The 17,584-nt window shown below is 32.9% G+C and overlaps 1 protein-coding gene across 1 annotated transcript; it reads left to right on the top strand.

Annotated features, from left to right (window-relative positions):
- The first annotated feature begins 9,443 nt into the window (after positions 1-9,443).
- LOC127698494 (deoxyribonuclease-1-like) lies at positions 9,444-15,343 on the top strand. Its single transcript, XM_052201999.1, has 7 exons — positions 9,444-9,644; positions 9,884-9,972; positions 10,648-10,731; positions 11,495-11,598; positions 12,091-12,361; positions 13,340-13,436; positions 15,152-15,343. Exons 1-7 carry the CDS (start codon positions 9,504-9,506, stop codon positions 15,293-15,295), a joined length of 930 nt encoding a protein of 309 aa, XP_052057959.1. The 5' UTR covers positions 9,444-9,503; the 3' UTR covers positions 15,296-15,343.
- Positions 15,344-17,584: the final 2,241 nt, after the last annotated feature.

Here is a 17,584-nt window from a genome sequence, read left to right as displayed (position 1 = left end):
GGTGACATGTCTACCTGCGGACTGTTACCTTGTGAATTAGCACGTTAAAATCGGGCTCAGCGTGTCGGTCTAGTAGAAAGCAGGGTTAATATTCATATTACATTAACATGTTCTCGTCCTGAATGTGCATTTTAATTTGCCACTGGGCGTTAGGCAGCCATCCATCATCATCACCATCATACCTTAGTTTTTACGCAGGTATCATTTGGTATTTCCATAATCTAAATGGGACTATACTAGAACAATACATGATTTTTAACGTGTATGTTTTTAAAAATAAGGAAACGTGGTATGATTATCAAATCAACAACGTTCTATCCGCCAGAAACCAAAGGACAAGAATGCCGGCCAGCAACTTTAGGTCACCGCACGGCTTTCATAAATGAACAAAACCCATACCGTATAGTAAGCTAAAACAAAAAGGTTTGTCTATGTCACTAGAAGTTTAACTAATTAGACTAAGTAATTCTATATATTATTGGCTTCGTTCATTTTACTGAGAATATGTTAAACAAATTTACGATCCTGAAAGGTAGCTTAAAATAAAAATAAGGAGATGTGGTATGATTTTTACCAATGATATGAGAAAACTATCCACCAGAGTTAAAATGACGTGGATATTAGCAATTATAGGTCATCGTACGGCCTTCAAAGATCTTTTTCTTGCCCATCTTCATTGATCTTTGAATAGTTTATAGTATAAACTTTTTTAAGGATTATTTTGTGTTGATGCAGTCTTATTGAAATTAAATTTCACATCCTATAGATCATTTTGTATGACATCGGATTTAAATTGATTGATTGATTTTTTTGTGTTTTAATGCTAATTTCAGCATTATTGGATATTTCGATACGGCCAGTTTTTATTGGTGGAGGAAGCCGGAGTGCCCGGAGGGAACCACATACTTTCGGCAGGAAACTGGCAATCCTGGTTAATTAAGATTGAAATCGAACGTACCTGCCATGTGCGGGGCTCGAAGTCACAACCTCAATGTTGAGAGGCTGGTGTTACGGTAGTTGAACCAAACATCGGCCACCGGGGCCCCATTAGATTTGAAAGTTGATGTATAAATTCGAAGGCATGTGAATTGGATTATTTTCATTGTCAACTGATAATGAACTTCTCGAATGAAATGAGTGAACTATTATGTCAAGTTAAATCCACTTTATTTCGTTTATCATGGACTCAATGTTGCAAGTCTTAGACCAATATCATTCTCATTTAAGAACATTGTGGTTGGGTATGTTTTTAGTTTTAGTCCGTTATTTGTTTCCATGTATGCATGCATGTATCTCATTGTTATTTAGTGCAACGCATTGCAAGATAGTACAATACTCATCAGTCCAACGCATTTATTGCAGGTTAGACCATTGGTGAATAGTCCAACTCTTTGCAGGAAATGCCAATACCAAAGAGTCCGATCAAATTTACGCATTAGTTGATCGCACTTCACGAAAGAAATGAGAAATTGACCACAACCATTATTTATATAACAGTATTTATATTTTTGAATATTACCTTTCATACTTACTTGAAAGCACTTCAAACTTTCTAAATTTGATGCAAAACTGCAAAAAAAACTTGATAAATTTTTGAGATTCCATTATTTTTAATTATTCATAATGAAAACGTGCTACACATCTTTGGATGTTAGAGATAGAAAACGTGCTTTTTAATTGTCCTTTAGCTAATCAAACGGTATACTTTAATAAAATCTGACAACTTTATTTGCTGGAACTCACATAAGTTCTTCTACTGTAAGGAACAAGATAAACAGGCTAGACATTTTGTTATTTGTTTTTGTGCTAAGTGGTGAATCGGACCCTTTTCGAATGACTCTTGCGGTTTGTTCCTGTTTTGTGTAGTTGCATCACTGTCTCCGCTTGGTAGAAGGTTGAGCGCTCACGGACATGTTAGACCCCGTAACATTCTTTGTGTTCATGTCCCAATTTGGAAGCCTGTGATCTAGTGGTTTTCTTTGGTTGCTGTCTATCATATTTGTTTTTCTTTAATAGTTTTAGCATGAATCAAGCCGTTGGTCTTCTCATTTTGGTCTTCTCTAATTTGTTTTATAACCTAAATGCATTTGTTTTATCCTACATATCTTCATATTTTGTTTCCTGGATGCATTCATTTGTTTCTATACTCATTATTGAAGCTGTCTTTACTCTTGGTAAAGGTGGTTTAGAGAAATTTGACAGTCTAATTTCCATGTGAAGTGTAACTTTGTGTCATGCAACTTATAAGAAGGTTTCTTCTATTTTGTTCTTGAGAGTAACACACAAGCTTCATTAGGATCTCTTGTATACTAACAATTGTTTTTGTCTCATAAAACATCTCACATTTTAAGGATTTCGTGAAGTTACTTAAATCAATTCAAATATTTTACAGGAAAAACATTTTTTGATGAATGAGTGTGTATAGATAGACCCACTCACGTGGCAAGATTAATTCTGAATTGGTACCAGTTCGAGCTTAACTGTTTTGTGATCTAGAAGTTGTTAATCTTCACTCTCCTGGGAACCAGGGGGTGGTGCGAATATGAGCCGACGTAATTGGTGATCATGGCCCTCGTTCTCTTTAGTATTTAACCTTGAGGAACTTGAGCATCCTTTGTCACCAATGGTGCACAGACTTGTCAATTAAATCAATTAATTACGTTGGCATTCTGCTATCATGTCAGACCTCGTCATTCGAAGTGAACTGTGGCCGCTATTTTCCACATACATCATTTGTTTGTCTTAAACTTGGTTCTTTAATTAATACGGTTTATCTCATTTAAAAGATAAACCGTAATATATAAGAAAATAAACATCCTTACAACTTAACACATAAAAAAAGAGCATGTCTCACACATACCGGTATTAGAGTTATATAAAGCAACAAAAGGACCACTTCTACCATAAATAAAGCTAGGGCTAAGAATTTAAGGATTGGGGGGGGGGGTATTGATTATTTGCCCGTTTTTGATATAAACAAAGATAACGCTATAAAAAAGTTTTTCAAGCACACTATCAAGACTTTGAACCGAATATCAGATTATCAGTGGCTATACTTGTACATTTTAAGCAGGTTTTGATCAATATGGAAATAATACCAGAAGACAGGTGACGAGCCCATCTTGTACTCTTGTTTCGGGCCAATATTTTATTTATAAAATGATTTTGTTATACCACTGATAATCTATGTATATGTTGGCTTACACGTGTAAATACACCTACTGTTATCATGTTGCGTAATAATAAAATAACGACATCTAGAAATCAATAATCGAATTCGGCTTTTAAAATATAAAGACACATTTGAATTAAATAAATATACAAATTAAAACCAAAGTAATGTTAATATTTAGCACTTTAAGAATTCTTATAAAAAGTTCCTCAACGTCATTTTTCTCTGGTTATATTTACATACGTAGTATATACGATTTTAGAATTTCGGAACTAAGCAAGGATTTATAACAACCTTGGTTAGAAAATTGACAAAAGACCAGGTCCATTAAGCACCTTTTCTGGCTCTATATTCCGACTCAAAGATGCTATCGGGGTGTCTTTGTGCGGTCATTTGCAGCTGCTACTCAGATTTTGTAAAACGTCATCGGTGTCTGAGCAAACAAATAATGAACCAGGGTTTTGCAAAAGAACGACTCGTCCTTTTTTTCAAAAAGTTCACCGGAAGGTACTATTAAAGACATAATAGATAAATATTCAGTGTCAATTAAATTCACAAATAATACAGGATGGTCTTGAGTTATAGATTCTAGGTGCTGACGTTGTGTGTCATTATTTACTTTGCAGGTTTAAAATTTCCCTTGATTTGTCTTTGTTCTATTACTAGTCTGTTCCTTCTGATCGTTTTACTCTTGACGTGGCTCCTTATTTCTGGTGTTTGGCCTTTGAACGTTCCTGGTACTGGCGCGTCCAGATGTGTGATTCGGACGCATGACGTACTTATAAGCATTATTTTCATTTAATTTACCCTTATATTTATATTTTACTTAGTTTGAAATTGATTGGGAAAGAGAGACGAAAGATACAAAAGGGACATCCAAACTCATAAGTTTAAAATAAACTGACAACGCCATGGCGAAAAACGAAAAAAAAAACCAAACAAACAAACAACAGTGTACAAAACACAACATAGAAGACCAAAGACTGAGCAACACGAACCCTAACAAAACCGGGGTTAATTTATTTCAGGTGCTCCGGAAGCTAGGGTAAGCAGATCCTGCTCCACATGCGGGAAAGCGTGTATATGTCGTTATGTTTTACTATACTGTACTATCAACTACTAAAACTTTTTTGTTGTCTTCTTTGTTAAATTTAATTGTACTTTTGTTTGGATTCTTAATTAAGTTGTGTTGTAAATTTATGCAGTATGTTTACACAATTTTGGCTGCTGGATCCCAGTACTGTCACGTTAACCAATAATGTCTGTTTGGGTTGATCACACAATTTTGTCAGACAGTATAACAGATCTATAAACAACTGTCATACAAGTGGGAGGTTTAGCTAGCTATTAAATCAGGTTTAACCCACCATTTTTCTAAGGAAAATGTATGTACCAAGTTAGGAATATGAAGCTGTTTTCTAGTCATTCCATTGATGGAATAGCCGAGCGTTTGCTTTTATCAGATTTTATGTACTTCCCCCTTTTTGAATTTATCTTGGAGTTCGGTATTTTTGTTTATGTATTTTTTTTTTGGCATATAAAAGTATACAAAATTCGACAAATTTTATAAAATTGACAGATTAAGTAATAAAAACAACATGGAACCCCCCCCCCCCTTTTTTTTAAAGATTTTTTTTTATTAAACTATTTTTATTATTTCAACTTATTTTCCTTTTTTATGGGTTCTTGCTCTTATCCATACAATTATACACTAACTGTAGTTTTACGTGCTACTCCTCTACTCTTCTTGCTCTTGTATATATGCATATCATCTTAACTGTGACATAGGCGTTAAGAGTTTATTACTGTTGCTTAGAGGGTTAGAGGGGGCAAAGCGTACAAATTACATTTATTGTTAGGTGTATGAAAAACGAGAAGTCTAACGTATAGAAAGACCTGATTTTAGTTAGATTGATACTTCCTTTTGATTTGATTTTAGATACGATGACTTCTACTAAAGACAAATCTGTTATATATATATATTATATATATATATATATATATATGTTCCAGACCATATGAGTATTTGGACCATACGCGTATGGTCATGACCATATGCGTCAGTATACTCATATGGTCCGACCATACGCGTATGGTTGGACCATATGAGTATATAATATATACTCGTTTGGTGATTAACGGGCCGGACCATATGGGTATTTTTACCATATAGGTATTTTTTTAAACAATTAAAAACTTCACAAAAACTTAATCTCCAAACCTAAAACAGCTAAACAGTTACTAAATGATTCCTTTACCATTGATTTATTGTCTGAATCTTGGTGTATTTATCTAGCCTTCGAAGGAGTCAATTTAAAGCCCTTTATCCTGTCAACTGTTTCTTCCGTAAGTGAACCCACAGGCCTTGTTGACCTTTTTTCTTGAGTGCTTAATTTTATTTTTAAAACAAAATTCTTCTAATTTCTACTTATTTTTCATTCCATTGGTGTGTTTTCGCTCCGATTCATACCATTTTACTGTTTAACTTAGATCGTATTAATGAGGGGGCTGATGGGTTATTTTCGTTCTTCGTGATCGGCGCATTTCGCTATCGTGATCCATTTTTCTACAGATTTATTATTTTTTTTATATTTTCGTGATCCGTGATCATGGAAATTTATTTTCTGTGAATCGTGATTGACAAAAAAATCAACTCGTGAATCGTGAAGAGACCCCCCATCAGGCCCCTCATTAATAGGAATCAGAAATCATGAAATAACTTAAATTATATCAATTTGAAATATTTAAGAAATTCTAATTTACTAAAAACCAATTTAAATACCAAAATAAATGAATTTTAGAAATAGATGATTCAATGTACTAAGTGCTTGCGAGTAAAACAATTGACTTCTTGGTCAACACGTCAGTTAGATATTTCTAGAAGTTATTTTCCAAAGTCGACATTTCTGTTTTGTAAGAACAAATCGATAATGACCACGCAAAAAAGATTATACTGTAATATTTCTAACTTGTGAATAAAATTCACTTTGTGTCATTAATCACAAGTAAGTAAAGTAAGTAATTAAATTTTATTTATAGTCGGGCATGATATGTACAATTCAACAAGGTAAACATGAGCTCTACCGACTTGATATTTAAAAACAAATAACAAATTATAAGCACATTTGACAAACTACACATACAAATAAAAACACATGCATAATATATATTAATAGCTAAGCAAACATGCATAAATCAAAGCAAGCAATCTAATAAAAAAAAGAAAAGCAAATTTTGCTTTAACTGTCATAAAGAAAAAAGCTAAGCAAATAAATAAAACAAAAGCAAACAATAAACAAAAAACAGAACACAGGGCCAGAAGATTCCAGCTGTGAGACAGCAAAGTTATTGTCTACATAAGCTACAAAAGCAGTTTTCTGAAGAACACCATGCTGAAATAAAATGTTTGAACTGTTCCAAAGTTGAGAGGCTCCTTGCATGGTTAGGCAGGGAGTTCCACAACTTTGCTATCTCAAAGCTAAAACTCCTTTTGCCATACCTTGTAGTTCTAGGTTGTGGCAAACCAACTGTGAGTTTATATCTAAAATTATATGAGTTATCTTTAAAATTTAATATATTGTGTAAGAACTCTGGACTGGATTTTGTCAAAATTTTGTAGGTTTCTAATGCCATGGTTCTAATGCGTCTGATTTTAAGTGTTGGTAGTTTAGATTGTTCAAGTAATTGTTCATATTAGTTATTGTAGTCATTCTTGCAGTTTTACATTTTTTTTGGTGTTGCGCTCGCTACAAAAATGCCATGTGAGTGGACAGTAACTTAGGTTTGACATGATGAAAGAATGGTAAATTGTCATTTTTGCCAGTTTGTTCAAGTGTGTGATCAAATTCTTTTCAGAACGTTTAACTGTCTGGCTGCTTTTTTGCAGATGTTAGATATATGTGTTGATTAAAGTCGAGCTTAAAATCAATGGTTACTTCATCATCGCATTTGATGTTGTTTCCATTTAAGTTGAAGACTATGTTGTTTTTATGTGTTTTGCTGCCAATCGCTATGGCTTGAAATTTTTCTGGATTAGCCTGCATTTTATTTTGTGAGAACCATGAAATTAGTGAACCACTGTCTTCCTCCAAGGACTTAATAACTAATGCCAAAGAAGAACCAGATTTTGAAAGGGTATTGTCATCTGCATAATTGTACAAGTCACAGTTTTTTACAAAGAGAAAAATATTGTTTATAAATATATTAAATAAAACTGGGCCTAGTATAGAGCCCTGTGGTACACCTTTATAAATGTCAAGCATTTGACTAATATTTTGACCAATTTTGACACATCGTTTTCTACCAGTCAGGTAACTATCTAGTAATTGGAGAGCAGAATCACTCAGACCATAGTGTTTCAACTTCATGAGTAACAAATCATGAGGTAAGCAGTCGAAAGCTTTACTAAGGTCCATTAAAATTGCTGCTAGGTATTTGTCATTGTCTAAGGCTATCTTCCAGTCCTCGGTTATCCTTAGTAAAGTGGACTGGCAGCCAAAACCTGCTCTAAATGCTGCAAGAAATGAATTAAAAATATTTTTGAAATGTTCAGAAAGTTGCGTCTCTATGGCTGTCTCAAAATTTTTTTTTGGATATTGAAGGAAGCACACTCACTGGTCTGTAATTACCCTTTTCAAGTACACTGTTTTTTTTATGAATCGGTGCCACCTGGGCAATTTTGAGTGAGTCTGGAAAGACTGAGGTAGACAATGACAAATTTACAAGATCAGTTATTGGCTTCGTAACTACAGGTTTAGCATAGTGTAACAGTTTTGGTGATATTCCGTCAATACCTGTTGCTTCCTTGACATTTATTTTATTTATTCGTTTCAAAACAAAATTTTCGTTAACTGGTTGAAAACTTAGTGCTAATGATGACAAATCTGTATATTTTTTTTATAATTGCATCAATTCTTGGATGTTTGTCATCGATAACGATGTCGTTATCTCCAATATTCTTCGCTACATTAACAAAGAAATTGTTAAATGTCTCACAAATTTTTTCCTGGTTTGTTTCTATAGTCATGTTTTCTTGTAGAATGATGTCTTTGGTGTTGGTGCACCCTTTATTCATAAGAAAGGGTTTAACTGTAGGCTAAAAATCTTTTGCCTTGGGGCCGCCAGAACATCTTCCAATGAAGTAGGTGTTTACAGATTGTTTTTTTAATTTGGTTACAAGATTTCTCTGAGCTCTATAAGCTTCCCAGTTTTTTGTTGTTGTTGTATTTTTTTACCTTGTTATATAACATTCTCTTTTTATAGACTGCTGACTTCAGCTCTTTATTCATATATGGTATTTGTTTTGGTAAAATTTTCTTTTCTTAAAAGGTGCGTGTTTGTTAGCTACCTGAACAAAGCTTTTGCTAAAATTATCATATGCATTGTTAACATCAGTAAAATTATCAATATCCCAGTTTATACATTGCAGATCATACAAAAAATTCTGCTCATCAAAGTTTTTGAAACTTCTACATTTTTTAAACTTTGGTTTACTCATTGGTCGATCACATTTAACTATCACGGCAATCATATTGTGGACATCGCTTATTTAAGCCACTGCCAAAATTACAGATCTTACCACATTTGTCTTCTATATTAGTTAAAATAACATCTAAAAGTGTTGCTTTAGCATTTCTATTAAAACAAGTAGGTTTTTTAACTAAATGTTTAAGATCAAAAATCAGTGTCACATGTATCAATTAAAACTGAACTTACTCGATCTAAATCATGTAACGATGGTTACCATATGATTGTATAAGTGAAAAATTCATTTTTAGAAACACTTTATTTATAATAACACCTTTTCAATGTCCATCATGTTAATAACCCGGACCATACACGTAAGGGCCAAACACTCATATAGCCGGAACATATATATATCTGCAATAACGCATTTTAAAAAATTGTGATACAATATTTAGTATAATATCTGAAAGCCCCTGAAAGGTCTATTATTTTAGTTCATTGTATAGAGTGTTTCTTTCTTTCATTTTCATAATCGTTGTTCAATTTCAGATTTATTCTAAATAATATAATTTTTCGTTATAACAAGTAGCCTAAATGTAAAAAAAGCAAGACCTAAATTGGCAATTTCTGAATATTGCTGACCCCATTGCTTTTAATTTTTTTGAAGACGTGGAGTACAATATTTCGAATTCGCGTGTCTATTTTTCATAATTTCTTTATTTATAGTTACCGAGCAGGTACTTACTTAAAGCTTTGTGCTCAGTGTTACAAAGTATAATAAAAGAACAATTAAATTCTCCCACTTTAAACCGGACGTGGATATTCAAGTACATTAAAGTCACCAAAGAAGGAAGAAATATGCAGGATGAACACAGGAATAAAGTTGTTAGTGATTTTTCTTACACTAACAGAAGGATCGTGGTCATTTAGAATTGGTGCCTTTAATTTAAAAGTGTATGGTCGAAAGAAAGCGGACAATCAACAGGTGCTTGGATACATTGTGGAGGTATTTAAAAAAGTTCAAGATAGGGAGCAGTTATATTTTACTTGTTTTTCACTTAATGTAATGCTCATTTAAAAGCTCTTCGGCAATCGGCCCCGTTAGTATTAACGTTGAATTTATATTTTAAAGAATACATAAATAAAGGTTTGTGTATGTTACAGATTTGTATATTCATCGTAAACCAAATGCTAGTATTAGCGTCATTTTTTGTTTCATAATATTTATCACATCCATTTTTTCAGATTTTAAAGCGATATGATATTATCTTCCTTCAAGAAATCAGAGACAGCAGTGGTGATTCTATCACAATACTAGAAAACGCGTTAAACAGGTAGTTAAAAATACTTGAAATTTCTTGAATATTTGATTTTCTAAATACGTTCGAGAACGATTACTTGAGGGTATGTCTAAGAACCCGAGAAGACTTACCGAGAAAGGACGCAATTATTATTCATGTTACGTAGGGATCGAAAAACTGCAATTTGGCATGCAAAAGAGCAAAAGAGAAAAAACCACACACAATATCGGTTTTCCAATACTAAACAAATTATTTTCAACTCTTCGAATGTGAAATGAATGCCGCGAGTTGTTTTGCTATAAAAGTCTTGGTGAAAAAGTATGACTATAGTCTCCCGTCATAAGGAATTTATAACTATCAATTTTACAACAACAACAAAATTATTTAAAGTTTGCTCACAAAGACAGAAGTATATGTACGTCTGGTACTAACCAAACACACATATATATATAGACATTGTGACATCATGGCAAACTCTCTTTTTTGTTTTAAACCAAATATATTGATGAAATAGATCGTAGTGAGAATAACGTAAATTTATATAATAAGGGAATTTCTCATTAAGTTAAACTAAGCAGATATTGAAAGTTTTGAGAGTATCGATGAAGATTTAAAATTGAACTAGAATTCTTCTTATTGAAATTAATGTATTCAAAGTTATATATGCAAACATAATGTGAATGACAATATTATACCCATGATTTACAGAGCACCAGGTTTTAAGTATGACAAGATCGTTAGTAAAAGACTTGGAGACACCATGTCGAAAGAACAGTACATTTTCCTCTATAGGTGAGAAATTTTAGACTGATAAATGGCTTTAAAATATAAAAGTTTGTTTTCTTCATTGAGTTACATTGAACTTCATAATTTTATTCAACTGTTCTTTTTACAATAATAAATTATAACTGCAGAGCAAAGATATACCTCACCTCGCAATTTAAATACCCAAGGAAAATGAGAAATTGTCGTATTATTCAACTGATATATGGGAGATCATAACCTTACAAGCTCATCTGATCGGGAAATGTAACGGTGAACAATTTAATTACATCTGACTTGGGCCTCACAACTCTCTTAAAGGGAGATTTCAAATGCTAATAGAACAGTTTTCCATCTATCTATGATCTACCAGGCATGACACTTTATACGAAATAATGATAAGAAAACCTAATATTTAGGCAATTTTAATATTCAAGTTTCATCGAAACAATTGCATGAATTTTATGATGACAGGTATCTAAGTTAGCTTTTTATGGAAATGAACTGATCAGTAATTGGCAGAATTTGATAAATTCAAATTGGTGCGAAGAAATTTTACATTTTTCAGAATTGCAGCATTGGTGGAATTGATATTTATTGACTGATTTTCATATTTCATTGCTTTCATGTATAATAGATTTGTCCATTGTTTACCCATCTACATATCAATTGATTTGTATGTCAACTTTTTTCTAGTTTCTCGTTTCAGTATTATGATGCTTTGAACTTTCGATCTAAGATAACTAGTTTAATACTCTTATTAAAAGTCTATTGTATTCATCATTGTTTGCAGGAGACACAGTGGCATTACGGTCGTGTCATCTTACGTGTACCATGACCCGCAAAATGTGTTTGAACGTGAACCATACATAGTTAAAATCAATTGCACGAAAACAGGTAAGCTATTTAGCAGTCTTTAACATTTGGAACTGCAAATTAATTACTTTCTGTAAGACTCCGACCATTTATTTTTGTCTGTGTGTGAAGGGTGTACATCAGGACAAACATTGTTTTCTTCAAATTTGCTAAAAACCAAACAAATTTTATAGATATATAGGACAAAGATTTTTTTAAAGGCAATGCTGTTTTTATTTTTTAACATTTTGATTAGAAACACATTTTTACTTACTTTTGAGAAATTTATAATCAATAAAAAAAAACACTCCTCTCCCCAAAAATGAAAGAGAAGTCGGTGGCTTAGGTGTTTCAATATTGGCTCAAATGGCTTGCTCCAGTTTTCTCGCGCATTTGTATGTATTAAAAAAAAAACCCTGCTAATTCATATTTATGAGAGTTATAATAATAAAGACAACGCACATTTTATAAACTTTCTTCCGTATCAAGTAGTTTGTGTGTTGATATGAGTGATGCAGAAATTTTCTGTTTCAGTTCTACCAGAGTTTGTTCTTGCTGGAATTCATGTTAAACCATTAGAAGCAATACAGGAGATTACTGCACTAGAAACCGTCCAAAGTGACATTGTATCAAAAATGAAAACTCAGGACATATTATTTCTTGGTGATATGAATGCCGAATGTAGTTATGCCCCTAAAAAGTACCTCAATCATATTCCAATTCGAACATCTAACAAATATCATTGGTTAATTAGTGACAACATTGATACAACGGTTTCCACGGGAACAGATTGTGCATATGACAGGTAACAAATAAAAATACTGAATGTTTGAAACGCGGAATTCAAAGTTTTAGTTCTCTAAATAGCTAGTAGTATTGCAAATTAGTTTTTTAAATAACATGTGTTACGGTATAAAGATAAGAAGATATGGTATGATTGCCAATGAGACAATTATCCACCGAGAACAAATGACGTAGATGTAAACAACTATCAATAGATTACCATACGGCCTTCAACAATAGGCAAAACCAATACAGTATAATAAGCTATAAAAGGCCCCCAAATGACAAAATGTAAAACAATTCAAACGAGAAATCTAATGGCATAATTGATTTACAAAACAATAAACGAAAAACATATATGATAGAGAGTGTCAAACGTCAACGACTGAATCAAAGGCTCCTCACTAAAGACCGGCACATGGTATAGCGTTGAATATGTTAACGAACTCTCAACACAACCCTAACCTGGTACAGTGCTTAACACCTCAACATAAGAACTCATTTGAAAAAAAGGCTTGACTCATCAGATCTACACAAACCACAGAAACAACTAACAAAAAGAATAGACACGAAGTGCCGATCTAAGAGTACTCGCAGTTACTGAAAGCTAGTTTAGTTTTAATTGTAAATAATAACTGAGATGATTCGATTATGTCTGATTCTATATAGTGTCGATATCGAGCATCTACTAGACTACTCTTGGACATGTATGGTGGAAACGTTTTATAGTAGTGTTCTGATAATACGAGTTATGATTTAGTTTCTACAGTAATCCTGAATTTTAAGTCTTCGAACTAAATTTATTTTACGGTTAGGCGGTGTATGTATCAAATCATTTCCTTATTGCAAATTGATCAAGATAATAGTTTGCCTTTTATGTGTTTATTTAATACAACTTCTACATGAAATATTCCACTATATGTATGCTGATTTAAGAACTTAAAATCATTTAAATCTTTTACTTGTGACCTTTTTTTTTTCTCCTTCTTCATACATTTAGATTTATTTTGCATGGAGATACATTTTTGTACGCCATAGTGGAAGGCAGTAGCAAAATTTTTGAGTTTGATAAAGAATACAGATTAACAAATACAGTGGTAAATTTGACGTTTGATAAAGAATTATAGAATAACTAATCGAAGAATTCAAATAGAGAAAAATATTCAACGAGTGACCGAACAACACATTAATTCACGAATGCGCGTAGCGCATGAGTTAATTATCAGTGTTGTTCGGTCACGAGTTGAATATTTTTCGATATTTGAATTCTTTGTTTAGTTATTCTTTTTATTACATTGGCAAATGCTTTTTTTGTGAAATTAAGTAGAAAATGTAAGGTACTATATCTTTTTCTACGCATTCACAATTTGTTTTGATCCGACGTTGTCGACGTCTTGACAACGCCTGTTGTTGTATGACGTCAGAGGAGTGAAATAACCACGTTTATTTCACATGTGAAATTATCGGTTTTTATTTCACTGGGAAATCAATGTAATTCATTGCAACCAATGTAATAATACAGATTAACAAATACAGTGGTAAGTTTGACGTTTGATAAAGAATACAGATTAACAAATACAGTGGTAAGTTTGACGTTTGATAAAGAATGCAGATTAACAAATACAGTGGTAAGTTTGACGTTTGAATAAGTAGAGTGTGAATTTTAACTGTGATTTCGATTATGACTAAGGTGAATAGAAACGGAAAAGGAAATAACATTGAGTTATATTTGACTGTATGCACTACCGACATAAATTTTCATGCAAAACAGGTAATTACATTTCAATCAGCCAACTATTGTACAAAAACAGGTACACCACAAATAAATGTTTTCTTTATTTTCATATGTACTTTGGGACAGGACAATTTTTTTAGACTCCCCCACCCCACCCTACCCCCTTTATTCCAAAATCGTTACTTTTATTTTTCTTTTAGTTTCAATTATTTTTGCGTTTCTCTGTATTATATTAACGTAAATATACTAGAAGTAACATGTATTTTCTATACTTTCAATTCCTTGTTTACTATCAGAGTTCTCGAAAAAAAAATCCTGGTGGTCCTTGAAGAAAATCTGGTGGTCCTCACTATTATTCTATTACAAAATACCAAAATTGTGTTGGTCCTTTGCAAAATTAGGCGGTCAAAACCTTCGGACTACCACTTTTCGAGAACTCTGTACTATCCACAGCGGTCACCGATAATAATACTTGTACAAATAAAGTCCCCTGTTTCTCAGCTTCCATGTTGAGCAAACGGTAATGTGAATGTTTCTTTTGCGTGACAGTTCACTTTCGGGTCCTCTTTGCGGTCTGCGTTCAAACTAATGTAGATTTCTTTGAAAATCAGATACAACTATTTGGATTTAAACAACTAAACTTTACAGTGCTGGGTGTAAATTACAAGATAAAAACAATAAATGTACATTGTCTGAAATATCAAATTTATTTGTTCTCGCTACGAAACAGGAAAAAAGCTCAGCGAGCCTAGCTTTTCGTCCTGTTTCTAAACCTCATACAAATAAATTTGATATTTTCCGATAATGTATATATATTGTTACTGTATATATGCAGCTGATTTTCGACCATATCTGATATACAGGTTATTCCAAATACACATGTCTTGCCCCCTGCAATCATACATCTGCATTAACTAATACATGAAAAGAATTGACTTATGACGGTTATCAACCGGTTTTTTTACATATTAAAAATGAATGATTTATTTTTCATGTATTTTCACGCTTTTTCTACTGTTATAACCCGTTTTATTTTACATATTAAGACTGAATGATTTATTTTTCATGTATTTTCAGGCTCTTTCTGTTAGTGACCACTACCCAATCGAGTTGGAAATGAAAACAGTAACAAGTTCCGCCCCATACATTCCGTTTACAATGTTCACAACTGTTTGTTTTGGATCTGTTATTTGTTCATGTATTTATTGTTTACGTGGTTAGTGTTGTACGGATTTTATTAGTTTGATAAAATTTATGTTGTGAGTTTTATTAACGTTCATTATTGAAAAATAAAAATAAGAAGAAAGTGAAATGAAAAGGTAGTATTCAGGTATGACATTTTTTGGAATCTGTCAGCATATGTTAGTTTCGCAAGAGTACAAAATTAAAGGGGTAAAACATAAACAACAACAAAACAAAACCAACTTTATCTGTGTAGTAAAGTTTCACGGATGACATGCCTAACTGCCAGGTCGGTAAATATGAAAAATGGCGGTGACAAATAACGTTTCGTATGTTTTCATCGGGGTTCGTTTTTTTTTTCAGCGTTTAAAAAATTTTGTTCTCGTAACCATGCAAACGATTCGAGTTAATATAAGCAAAATGACAATCATACTCGGAAGGTATAAACAAACCAAAATGAAAATCTTACTCGACAGGCATTAAAACAACCAAAGCAACCTTACTCGGAAGGCATTAAAAAACAAGATGACAATCTTACCCTAAATGCATAAAAACAAAATGACAATCTTACTCGAAAGGCATAAATAAACCAAAATGACAATCTTACTCGCAAGGCATAAAAAAAAATGACAATCTTACTCGGAAGGCATAAAAACCAAAATGACAATCTTACTCGGAAGGCATAAAAAACCGAAATGACAATCTTATTCGGAAGGCATAAAAAACCAAAATGACAATCGTACTCGTACGGCATAAAAAAACCTTTATGACAACCTGTCTCGCAGTGGCGTAACTAGGCCATTTTTTAAGCGTACGTCCGAACCTCGGCGATGGGACCAGTGGCCACAACATGCCCCAGCTGGTATAAGGCTTTTACGGGGTCCAGGCCCCTGAAGTTCACGCGTTATCAGAAAGAGATACCATTTCATCAATAGCAATGAACTTTGGAGACTAATCTGTTTATTTTCTGTGTTTAATTTATCCATTGTGTTGATTTGGAATCTAATGGTCAATGGTTTTAGAGAAATATGTCCAAACCAGTTACTGTACATCATGTTTAAAAGTAGATGTGGGGTAAAATATCAATCTACGAAAATCAAAAACTTCAGAGATAGTAAAATAAGCACGTCTTCATTTCAATACTGTCGTTCTATCAATTATTTTTACTTCATCTATTTTCTCCCCTTTTTTATGCGCAAACGTTAATGGACATATGGAATAATTAATTTTCATAGATGACCAGGTGTAATATAAAAATTCAAACCTTATTCAAGCTTATTGATCATACAATAAAAGCTTTGCCTTATTGAATCCTCAGACTGTCAAGCACCGCCACCCTTCATTGTTAACATGATATTATAATAAATGAATTGCAGACTTTGAATGAAAATGAACATATAATATGATACCATTTGATTAAAAAGTAAATTTCGTCACTTTTATCTTCAATTACAAGTGATTGCCAAATTTGAAGAAAGAAGAAAAAATTACAAGGCTCGTGTGCTTTCAACCAATTCATTTATTTTTTTTTGTCTCCAAAATGTGTACGCCCGGACGTTTTGACAAAAACGAAGCTACGCGCCTGACTCGGCAGGCATTAAAACAACCAAAGCAATCTCATTCAGAAGGCATTAAAAACCAAAATGACAATCTTACCCGAAAGGCATTTAAAAACAAAAAAGACAATCTAACTCAAAAGGCATTAAAAATCAAAATGACAAACTTACTCGGGAGGCATTAAAAAACCAAAATGACAACCTTACTCGGAGGGTATTCAAAAAACCAAAATTGCAATCCTACTCGGAAGGCATTAAAAAACCAAAATGACGATCTTACTCGGAAGGCATTTAAAAACAAAAGACTCGGATGGCACTTTACCACAACGATGTGAAATTATAAACATTATTATAAACATCTCTATAAAACCAGAGATAGGCAATTTCAACAGTTGTCAGTGAAATAAAAGTCAACAGACGCGGTCACATTACCTTAAACGAGAAGTCCCGATAGCATGATTCCCGCAATTTAAAACTGTTGTTAAGACATACGATTGTTATTTTTCAATAAGCGTAGATAGTTAACCGATCACGTACAACATACCATGGACATGCTTCTTGTAGAGAACGATTGCATTTAATTCTGCATAAATAGTGATACTAGGATTATATTCAGTGGTACTATGGTTTATACGGAAATATCCTGTATTCCTATGGATTCTATTTATTGGATACGGTGATATAAGATAGCTATCAGACTGGGAGTGTACTTCACATACACTACATTAATTCACTCTGTTTATTTAATCGTGGTAACGACCAGTTATATATT

Source organism: Mytilus californianus, unplaced genomic scaffold, assembly GCF_021869535.1.
Source record: "Mytilus californianus isolate M0D057914Y unplaced genomic scaffold, xbMytCali1.0.p SCAF_4, whole genome shotgun sequence".
In the NCBI taxonomy this organism is placed as follows: domain Eukaryota; kingdom Metazoa; phylum Mollusca; class Bivalvia; order Mytilida; family Mytilidae; genus Mytilus; species Mytilus californianus.
Note: the sequence above shows the minus strand (reverse complement) of the source record. Positions and strands in the feature narration are given on the sequence as shown.

Coding starts and splice junctions, on each gene's coding strand:
- LOC127698494 (XM_052201999.1), top strand. CDS start 9,504: ATGAACACAGGAATAAAGTTGTTAGTGATTTTTCTTACACTAACAGAA. Junction 9,645..9,883: donor TGCTTGGATACATTGTGGAG/GTATTTAAAAAA, acceptor CCATTTTTTCAG/ATTTTAAAGCGATATGATAT. Junction 11,599..12,090: donor AATCAATTGCACGAAAACAG/GTAAGCTATTTA, acceptor TTTCTGTTTCAG/TTCTACCAGAGTTTGTTCTT.